The sequence below is a fragment of the Archocentrus centrarchus genome, unplaced genomic scaffold, assembly GCF_007364275.1.
Source record: "Archocentrus centrarchus isolate MPI-CPG fArcCen1 unplaced genomic scaffold, fArcCen1 scaffold_36_ctg1, whole genome shotgun sequence".
NCBI classification, from domain to species: domain Eukaryota; kingdom Metazoa; phylum Chordata; class Actinopteri; order Cichliformes; family Cichlidae; genus Archocentrus; species Archocentrus centrarchus.
Genome location: NW_022060263.1, coordinates 1576426 through 1588189, shown reverse-complemented (window position 1 = coordinate 1588189; position 11764 = coordinate 1576426). Strand labels below are relative to the sequence as shown.

Below are 11764 nucleotides of genomic sequence, written 5' to 3'. Positions count from 1 at the left end.
ATGGAAGAAACTGAACTCTGCTTTCCACAACTCCTCAACTCCTCCTGTACAAGGCAAAAGCGCCCACAAATTGAGGCTGTGTTTATTTACACCCCGCTGTCTTTCATCTCTCTACTTACTGCAGTTCTGAACCTTCTTGTCATCATTTCAGTCGCCCACTTCAAGTATTGACATATTTCATTATATATAAAATGATAGAAAATGAATGCTTCTGGTAAAATTAATTTGACATTTTTGATTGTATGGTGTTTCCTCTTTTTCTCATGGTTTTATGTTATATGTGTAACAGTGGTGTTGCTATTACCACTGTGCAACCACTTATAATGCTCCTATTTTAATCCAGGCAGCTGCACACTCCAGCCAACCTCCTCCTCCTCTCTCTCGCCGTCTCAGATTTCTTCGTGGCCCTCATCATGTCTTGTCAGATTAGCCTCTTAGATGGCTGCTGGTTTCTTGGTGACCACATGTGTGCTCTGTATTGCACTTTAGATTACATTGCCACTTCTGCGTCAGTAGGAACTATGGTGCTCATATCGGCTGACCGCTATGTAGCCATTTGTGACCCTCTGCGTTATCCCACAAAAATTACACTAAGAAGAGTTTCAGTTTGTATTTGTGTTTGTTGGGGCTCCTCCATTCTATATAACAGTCTTATAATGAAGGATAATTTCAAGCAGCCGGGCAGGTATAATTCCTGTTATGGTGAATGTGTAGTTGTTATTGACTACTTTGTTGGAATTGTTGACTTTATTTTGACCTTTGTTGGCCCCGTGACTGTCATCATATTTCTGTATCTAAGAGTATTTGTGGTGGCTGTATCTCAGGCACGTGCAATGCGCTCTCGTATTACTGCTGTCAGAATCCAGGGGTCAGAGACGGTGCATGCAAAGAAATCTGAGATAAAAGCAGCCAAGACTCTCGGTGTACTTGTCATTTCCTTTCTGATATGTCTTTTCCCATTTTTCTGCTCCTCAATGGTAGGCCAGAATAGCTTTTTTGATATTAGATCTGTACCTTTAGAGCGCTTGTTGTTTTATTTTAACTCTTGTCTGAACCCATTAATTTACACTTTTTGCTACCCCTGGTTTCGGAAATCTGTTAAGCTCATTGTTACATTTAAGATATTTAGGCATGGCTCCAGTGAGGCCAGTATACTGTAGAGAAAAGCATTGCAGGCACTGACACTATGAAGAATAGATAAATGATTAGTGAGTTCACTAAATGTAAAGGTCTAGAAGTCTGATAAAATATATCTCTACAATGTTAAAGGTCACTTTTGCCTTTAGGGGTCATGTGTAGTGTTCTAGTTGTCTGTTCCACAATGACACAATCATGGTAAATGGACTAGTTCTTATATAGCGCTTTTCTACTCAGAGCGCTTTGAGTCAGAGCACTCAAAGCGCTTATACAACACGTTTTACATTCACCCATGCACTCCCATTCATACAAGCACTTCCATGTTTACTAAGCTAAGTGCTTTTAATTAGCTAACATTCACACACATTCATACTCCGACAGGACGGTCGGAGAGCAACTTGGGGCTAAGTATCTTGCCCAGGGATACATTGGCATGTAGTCTGGAGTAGCCAGGAATCGAACCGCTGACCTTCCGATCAGTAGGTGACCTGCTCTACCTACTGAGCTACAGCCACCCCACCCCACAATTTAAATGAATGTAAATCCACCATATATTTCAAAATCCACCAAAATTAATATAATATGTGCAATCTGCTATTTTTCATGGTAGTCTAACTTATATCTACATCCTGGAGCTGAAAAAAAGGGCCTGAGTAGTGTTAATAAATCATTCATGGTCAATCAACAAGCATGATTACTGTAATAAACTGAAATGTAAACATTTGAATTGTTGACTTTATTAGCAGACTCCAAAACATGAGAACGGGATAACAACACAAACATTCCCTGGAGGTCAGCATTGTGAGTGAGTGTGTCGCAAAGATTTAGAGTTTATCTCTTGTAGTTTGTGTTTCACAAGTGGGTATATTACTTCTCTATCTTTCTTTGTTCACTATCACTCTCAGCTCTTGTTTCTGTATCAGGCTCTCCCACAGCACCATGCTGACTGCTGTCTGTCCCATTAGGGTTGCACTTGTTGTGTCTTTATAGTGATGCTGTGTAGATCAAACTTTCTCCAGTGAACACAAGAAACCAGTCTTTTGGCTGGTTTCTTGTGTTCTTCGCCACTAGATTAAAAATCTATATTCCTTACTGTGAGGAAGACTGATCCTCACAGTCAGTCTTGGCCTGATCACTGATGGCTAGGAACAGACACATTCTAATATTCCAATAATAATCTAATGCACGAACTGAACTGATTTCAGTCAAAGTGCTTTATGGTAATTTGATTTTAACATATAGCCTGCCATTTGAAAACCCTTATTTCAACTGACTTAAAACGGGTTTGCCTTTCATATTTTCTCTTTTTCCAAGAATTCAGAAACAGAAATTTTTTTGTAACTATGTTTTGATGCATGCACAACAATCCAGGTAATGAAATTCCAGACAGTTCACTCTGTTTATCTGGATGCAGCAAGTTTAGTGGAAAGTTTCATCACTCATTCCAATGACTTCTTCAGTCTCAGCTTGCTGCAGGTTTCCGCAACTTTATAAATGGTGCATTTGCATAACAACCAAAACTAGCACCATTGCCTAAAAATGAGCCAGCATTGTAAGATGGTGACAGGTGTACCCTTAGGTCCCCTCCTTGGTTAAGCAATCATTGTTCCCTTTTCACATAGATGGCCTCCTTGACCTCCTGCTCAAAACAGCATTCCTCCCTATACAGGCTGTGCACATCATCGTCACTGAAAGAGTGAGCACTGGCCTGTAGGTGTAGATAAGCAGAAAAGCTTGGCCTGATGAATTAGCTCTTCATTGCTTTGCTATTCACTTTACCAGATGTTTGGTTTTTCCCAGTGTATAATTCACACACACACACACACACACACACACACACACACACACACACACACACACACACACACACACACACACACACACACACACAAAACAACTACTACTTACTTCTATGGTTAGTAAATAATTTTTGGTTCTAAAGCAGACAATGACAATAGTGGAGGAATCATTCCTTTAGGAAAAGAAACACTGAAAATAATCACTACAAATACAACTGTATTATTGGAAAATTATGCACAAAGTATCAAGAGCAAAAGTAATTATTCTGCTGAAAAATGTTCCCCATCATTAAATGAAATATTATTACTGCTGCATATGTTTAAGAATGAGCTCATTTGAAATACTTCAAATTCTGTTTAATGTTCTTATCATATTTTATTTTATCATACAAAATACATTTCACTGTGCATTGTACTGTGTATAACTGTGCATGTGACAAATAAACACTATCTTATCTTATCTTATCTTATCTTATATGATAAAAAGGGTGGCTGTAGCTCAGTAGGTAGAGCAGGTCACCTACTGATCGGAAGGTCAGCGGTTCGATTCCTGGCTACTCCAGGCTACATGCCAATGTATCCTTGGGCAGGATATTTAACCCCAAGTTGCTCTCTGACCGTCCTGTCGGAGTATGAATGTGTGTGAATGTTAGGTAATTAAAAAAGCACTTAGCTTAGTAGAAACATGGAAGTGCTTGTATGAATGTGAGTGCATGGGTAAATGTAAAACGTGTTGTGTAAGCGCTTTGAGTGCTCTGACTGAATAGAAAAGCGCTATATAAGAGCTAGTCCATTTACCATTTATTTTATAAAAGGTTATTTAGGAGTGTGAGTTTTTTGTATGTTGGTTTAATCATGTTAGCCGATTTATTGTGTTTTAACAACACCCTGTAATAAACTTTTATTCTGCTGTAGTGCTACTGAGTTGATTCTGACGAAGACAAACTGTGCAGAGATGTTTCATTAACAACCTAAGATCCTCTGTTAATGATGAAAAAGAATAGAAACATGGTTAATGGGTAAAGCGGTGCATCACTTTGACTTTTAACTCAGGGTCCATACGAAGATTTATTGCTTTATTGATAAAACGACAGGGTACAGTTATGATACTGTCACTGACTAATGGCCGTTGCTATTATATTTTGGTTAGTGACGGTATTCCTTTTCAACCCTACAACACACAGGAAGTATATTGTGTATTGAAGTTCAAGGACCTGTGAATGTCCCCCTGATTTCTGCTTTAAGACAACCCATGGCCTTAAATCAATCTGTCTGCTCAGTCAATTTGCCCCGGATTTGCTAGCTTGTCAATTTGCAATTACAAATTGAGTTCAGCTGAACTGCAACCCTGCACTGGGGCACGTGCCAATTTGACCCAGTCCCTCAGTGCAGGTCTCTCAGTACCACTCAGCATGAACATGGGTGAGTGAAGTTGTCATCAGTGTTACGGGAGTGGCAGGCTAGACTGCTGTTGTTGGTTGGGTAGCACAATGCTAAAACAATGCATTGTTAAGGTTAACCTATGTTATTTACAGGGACAACATAGCTTAACCTGTCCCTCATTATAGCACTGCTTGGCCTGTTTGGTGTCATTTTGATCCAATCATGCTGCCCTTACATTATCTCAGGTCATCTGTGGGGGAGAGGGAAAAACGTTGGGTGAGGTCAGTGCAGACATAGGAGTAGAGAAAAACAGAGGATTTCACGAAAAACAATGTCGTGCTCTTTTTTTTCTATCAGGTTTGTTCTGCAAAAAAATTTTTCAAAAAAGCTCCAGTGATAATACACGATAACACCAGTGTCAGAGGAGGTGAATCAGAATAGTTCTGTCACAGAATGATGGACTATATATATGGCTAAAACTGAGCTTTAGACCATTGTTAAAAATTCTGCAATGCAGCAAATTTAACTTTCTTGTTTTTCAATTTCTTCCTGTGTTGGAATTTTGGCCCACTCTGCTTTGCAGAATTGCTTTAATTCAGCTACATCGGAGGATTAATGGTTAAGGTCAAAGCAATCTTAATCAGAGATTTGAGTCTGGACTTTGACTAGGCCACTGCAGTTTCTTTTTAATTGTCCTGCTGTTTGACCCAAGTGGATAACCCAGGTTGGCCCAGTCCTGAAGCATCAAACCAGCCCTAGACCATCACACTATCACCACCATGTTTGACTGTTTGTATGATGTTCTTTTTATTAAACGCTGTGTTTGTTTTAAGAGGACTCTGCTCTTCTACAAAGTTAAACTTTTGTCAGTTTGCAGACTATTTTTGGCAGGAGGCAAGCCTTTGTGCATGCGTGCGTGCGTGTGTGTTTTTACAGAAGTGGTTATTGAATTGGAACTCTGCTATGGATGCCATTTTTCTCCAGTCTCTTGCTGAATCATGAACACTGACCTTAACCGAACATTGTGAGGTATGCAGTTCTTCAGCATTCTTCAGGAGTAATCAAAGTGCTTTGGGGGTAATTTTGTTAGGTCAGACACTCCTGGGAAAGTTCACCAATTCAATTCAATTTTATTTACATAGTGCCAATTCACAACAAGCAATTGCCTAAAGGCATTTTATATGGTAAGGCAAATACCATGCAAACACTAAAGAGAAAACCTAATAATCAAAATGACCCCACAGAAGGGGGGCCTGAAATCTGAAGGTTCTGCCTCCCATTCTACTTTTAACTCCCTTAGGAACCACAAGTAAGCCAAGTGCTCTGTTGGGGTGATATGGTACTGTGAGGTACCATATAAGATGGACCCTGATTATTCAAGACCTTGTAGGTGAGGAGAAGGATTTTAAATTCTATTCTAGATTTAACAGGGAGCCAATGAAGAGAAGCCAATATGGGAGAAATATGCTCTCTCTTTCTAGTCCCTGTCAGTACTCTAGCTGCAGCATTTTGGATCAGCTGAAGGCTTTTCAGGGAGCTTTTAGGACAGCCTGATAATAATGAATTACAATAGTCCACCCTAGAAGTAATAAATGCATGAATTAGCTTTTCAGCATCACTCTGAGAAAGGATGTTTCTAATTTTAGAAATATTGCGCAAATGCAAAAAAGCGGTCCTACATATTTGTTTAATACAGATGCAGCCACCGAAAATGGCCGGCCGATCCGTGACGCGACCTTGGCCGGTCCTTGGCCGATTCGTGGCCGAACCTTGGCCTAAACGTGATCCCCCGCTAATGACGTAGGAATTCCGGCCACTGGTGGGAACGCCCCTAAGCAGCATTTGGGGAAAATGGTGGTAATGTCTTGTTTATCCACCAGGAGGAGCAGTAATAGTGGAAGCGCATTCATTTACAGTCCGCTGTATACTGTACCAAGGATCCTCACATCATTGAACTGTAATTGTAAGCGGAACTGTCCATTAAAAACAATAGAAAGATGAGAGTAAAGTGGTCATTATAGTGGAGCGGTGAGTATTGTCTGGAGGGACAGGCTGTGCTTGAAGTTCAGCCCGGGACCTCGGACAGGCTGTGAGCGCTGCACCGCCAGCGAAACTGGGTAAAAAAATAAATAAAATAATTCTGATCACCAGCTGGTTTGGCCTGGGAATGACCTGGGAAGCCTAATCCTCTCATCAGTGTCACATTGTTCTTCCAAGTCTTCACAATGTTAAGCTTTTTGTTTGTTTATATTTTCGCTTTTATTTTATAATCAAAACTGCGACCAAAATGACTCTGCTTCTCAAACTAATAATACTGGCAGTCGTCATTGTATGCTGAGCTAGGGTTAGGGTTAATAATTCAGACTAAATGTCATCCATATTACCTTTGCTGAATCTAACAAAGCATTCTTAGACTCTCCTCCACCTGCTTCATCAAACCTCAGCAGTAAACATATATGAAGGCAGCAGCTGACACATTAACAGTGAGCGCAGCGCACTGTGCAGTCTAAACTCTGCTCTGATTAATTATATGAATGTACAGTGAGTCAATCAGGATTGTGAAACGTCAGCTGCAGAGCCCCCAGTCTCCATCATCAGATCAATGCCCGGTTCATTTTGTTGTGTAAGCGCTTTGAGTGCTCATATCTGAGTAGAAAAGCGCTATATAAGAACTAGTCCATTTACCATTTACCATTTACCATTCATTTTCCATTTTATAAACAATACTTTAGAGGTTTTAGTGAAGTCACACTGTGACAGTGACGTGCATTAGGGTGTGTGTCATCAGTGGCTATAAAAGGAGTTTTCTTAAAGGATAAAGTGGTGTTTGAGCCACAGTTACCGCGGAGCGGCGGCTCCTTGAAATGGGACGCAGCCTTCCTGCGGCAGACAGCTAGCAGCAGGAACCGGACGCGCCAGGTTAGCCTAATAAGCTACTGAGGCGTCCATGACAACCACCATAGCAACAGCCTTTTAAGACCGTTTTAAAAACATCCTCAGAGTTCAAACGAACAAAAATATATGATTTGAAACAGTTACAGCTGCAGAGCTGTGGCGTCTTCTTTAAACGTTGTTTACACAGATGATCATGAATGATACGATGTAGCTAGCAGTGTAGCTAGCAGTGAATGAGGTGACGTCATTGTGTGCGCATTTCACAGCTGTCTGTCTCAGTCTGTTGTTGATATTACTCCAATGAACATGTGTTTACTTTCTCTGGACCATCTCAGGTCCACCGTTACAATTTCAGCCTACAAAATGATTTAAATATGAACACACACTCTAACATCAGTGCGCTTTATGAAGTCCAATCCTTAAAATAAATATTATGTTTGTAAACATTCATGTCTCTGAAATAAGTACAGATGTTCATGTTTGTCATTACCATTTTATTTGTTTAGAGAATTGTGAACTTCACATTGTGTATCTAATCAGAGTCTCAGCAACCTTCAGTCAGAGACTGAGACTGGATCACAGCTTTAACCTCTGCAGAGTCACAGACAGACACAAACCTTCCAAATCACACACAAGCAGCCCAGTCTCATCATTTTTGGATGCCTCTACGGTACACTACACTGTGATCAATACATTAAAAATTATAAATGAAAAGATAACATTCACATAAAGCTGTTTGAAAGTAAAATTTATAGGTACTTTCCGTCTGTGTAGATTCTCAGTTATCCAGGTCATAGTAGTCTCTGGAGCTTGAAAAAGGCGACTGGACTTATTTTTGTTTCTTGAAGACGTTTCACCTCTCATCCGAAAGGCTTCTTCAGTTCTCAACCAAATGGTGGAGAGACCCAGGTATTTAAACCCCTGTGGGCGTAGTCCCCTGGAGGTGGTTATGACCCTCTATTGATCATGTGCTTGAACACATGTGCCCAGGTGTGAAGGGGGCGTGGGTCATATTTAATCAGTGGTTTCAGTTGAAACCAACTTAGGACTCCGCTCCATTGTTTCCTGTGGCCTATTGAGGTCACTGGAACAAAGGTGTGAATGGGGGTTGAGACGTCTGGGAAGGGAGCTCAGGACAGCACTGTAAGCGGGGGAAAGTTGGTGACGTAATCCACCTCCTCTGTTCAATGATGGTTGTTCACAGTGGACATAGATGGCTTCTTTCACTCCTCTTTCAAACCATCTGTTTTCCCTGTCCAAAATGTGGACATTGGCATCCTCAAAAGAGTGCCCTTTTTCCTTCAGATGCAGATGTACTGCTGAATCTTGTCCTGTCGAAGTGGCTCTTCTATGTTGTGCCATTCGTTTGTGAAGAGGCTGTTTGGTTTCACCAATGTAGAGGTCCGAGCACTCTTCACTGCACTGAACAGCATACACTACATCGCTGATCTTGTGTTTGGCGGGTTTGTCCTTGGGATGAACCAGTTTTTGTCTTAGGGTGTGACTTGGTTTGAAGTATACTGAGATGTCATGCTTGGAGAAAATTCTTCTGAGTTTCTCTGACAAGCCTGACACATATGGGATGACAATGTTGTTCCTCTTGTCCTTCCCATTCTCTGTAGTTTGTGTTTGGCCTTCATTCCTGTGCATCTTAGCTGATTTGATGAAGGCCCAGTTGGGGTAACCGCATGTTTTGAGGGCTTTCTTAATGTGTGTGTGTTCCTTATGCTTCCCTTCTGCCTTAGAGGGAACACTTTCCGCACGGTGTTGTAGGGTCCTGATCACCCCAAGTTTGTGTTCCAGAGGGTGGTGGGAGTCAAAGAGGAGATACTGGTCTGTGTGTGTGGGCTTCCGGTAAACTTCAATGTTGAGGCTTCCATCTTTCTCGATAAGCACCGCACAGTCCAGGAATGGTAACTTGTTATCTCTGGTGTCCTCCCTGGTAAAACGTATGTATTTATCCACTGAGTTAATGTGACGAGTGAAGGCTTCTACTTCTCGGGTTTTGATTTTGACCCAGGTGTCATCTACATATCTGTACCAGTGGCTAGGTGCTAAGATGCACAGGAATGAAGGCCAAACACAAACTACAGAGAATGGGAAGGACAAGAGGAACAACATTGTCATCCCATATGTGTCAGGCTTGTCAGAGAAACTCAGAAGAATTTTCTCCAAGCATGACATCTCAGTATACTTCAAACCAAGTCACACCCTAAGACAAAAACTGGTTCATCCCAAGGACAAACCCGCCAAACACAAGATCAGCGATGTAGTGTATGCTGTTCAGTGCAGTGAAGAGTGCTCGGACCTCTACATTGGTGAAACCAAACAGCCTCTTCACAAACGAATGGCACAACATAGAAGAGCCACTTCGACAGGACAAGATTCAGCAGTACATCTGCATCTGAAGGAAAAAGGGCACCCTTTTGAGGATGCCAATGTCCACATTTTGGACAGGGAAAACAGATGGTTTGAAAGAGGAGTGAAAGAAGCCATCTATGTCCACTGTGAACAACCATCATTGAACAGAGGAGGTGGATTACGTCACCAACTTTCCCCCGCTTACAGTGCTGTCCTGAGCTCCCTTCCCAGACGTCTCAACCCCCATTCACACCTTTGTTCCAGTGACCTCAATAGGCCACAGGAAACAATGGAGCGGAGTCCTAAGTTGGTTTCAACTGAAACCACTGATTAAATATGACCCACGCCCCCTTCACACCTGGGCACATGTGTTCAAGCACATGATCAATAGAGGGTCATAACCACCTCCAGGGGACTACGCCCACAGGGGTTTAAATACCTGGGTCTCTCCACCATTTGGTTGAGAACTGAAGAAGCCTTTCGGATGAGAGGTGAAACGTCTTCAAGAAACAAAAAGAAGTCCAGTCGCCTTTTTCAAGCTCCAGAGACTAATAGGTACTTTCCAATAATATTTTTAAGGATCTCTGTCAGAGACCAGACAGAGCCATGACTCTCAAGAACCAGAGACTGAAATATGGAAAGAAAAAAAATCCCTATGAGAAATAAATGTGTAACAGTAAATATTTTGTCCAGTGGAAAATAATCGTTTTGAAACAAAAGCTTGGGATATCATCAAACCAGGAAAATAGAACTCATTTTTTTCTTTAATAACACACCTTAGCATGTAGTAATGTGACACATTTCCAAACAACAATACATAGATTTTGTTCAATGTTTTGATTGTGGCAGTGAAAACACATGTTGCTGTGTGAGTGTGACTGGCAGCCTGTGCACTGAGACCATGAAGCACACTTCTCTGAAGCAGCTTCTTCTTCTTCTTGGCATCAAAACAGAGGAGGGAGAAATCTACCAAAAGGAGAAAGAACATCTGAGGTGAAACCAGTCAGGACAAATGATTAAATTATATATAGTAGTTCAATACAGCCTCTCAGGTAGCTTTGTGCTGATTTCAGCTCACTGCTCCTGTCTGTGGACCCGTGGTTTTTATGTTTGTAACCACTTAACTTCCATTCATCTATTTAACTCAGGGAGGAGAAATGTCAGGTTGGTGCAGGCTGGTGAGTTTAGGAGGGAGGTGCGTTTGGTTCTCTGTTGTCATTATCTGAAAGATTTGGTTCACCCTGTGGCTGGGCTGTATCTGGGGTTACGTTGGACCTGTCACACTTAGCAAGTTTCCCAGGTTGGTGTTTATGGTTTAGAACTTCTAGCTCTGGAGCAGCATCTGTGGCTGTGTAGGGTCCCGTTGGTTTTTGCTGTTTCTCCAGATCTGCGTTGGAAATTAGGTTATTGATCTCAGTGCATTCTTAAACAGGCTGAACAAGGTTATATATCGTCACCCTCCTAAAAAAATGGTCAAAGACATTTTTAAAATTTTATTTTTGTCTAAATTAAATTTTCAACATTCGGTTCAGTTTTTTGTGTTTTCTGAAAAGCCTGAAAAAAATCAAGGGAGGGTGACGACATGTTTCATGGCTAAATAACATAACTGCTGCAGTCTGATAGTGACAGCAAGATCTGAAGCAGTGGGTGACGAGGAAGAGGAGGAATACAACAATTTGAAGAGATCCCTCAGTCTACAGTCAGCACAACGGCTACATTAGTGGCTGTTTGAGTTTCCTTCCATCTGCTGTGAACCTGAAGCACGGAGAACACAAAACATCTCTTCCAAATTTGAGATCACAATTACAAATATGTTCTTATTAAAGGTGAAATATGTGTTGTGACCTGGCTTTTTATACACCTGGCGACCCTGGGTCATCAGTGGTAACCCATCCCCACCCCCACACCCATCCCACACACATTCCGATCTACTGGCCCCGTGTACATAACAAAAGGTGGCCTAATGAGATGTAAACTGCCATTTGGAGGTGCTTGGTAGAAAAAGGAGTAGTGTGAAAATGCTGGTAGTTCTAGTGGTCCAAGTTGTTCACCCACTCCTCCAACCTCCTACAACAGTCTCCTAAATCCTTAGGGCTTGGTTTGTGGCCTGAACTTGAGTTCAAGCTTCTCCAAACTCCACTGGTGTTGCTCTGCAGTAGCTGGTCCTCCATCTTCTTTCTGTAGGTGTT

The 11764-nt window shown here is 41.6% G+C and overlaps 1 protein-coding gene across 1 annotated transcript; it reads left to right on the top strand.

Moving 5' to 3' along the window:
• Positions 1–1160, top strand: LOC115776654 (trace amine-associated receptor 13c-like). Its single transcript, XM_030724377.1, has 2 exons — positions 1–164; positions 344–1160. Exons 1-2 carry the CDS (start codon positions 1–3, stop codon positions 1158–1160), a joined length of 981 nt encoding a protein of 326 aa, XP_030580237.1.
• Positions 1161–11764: the final 10604 nt, after the last annotated feature.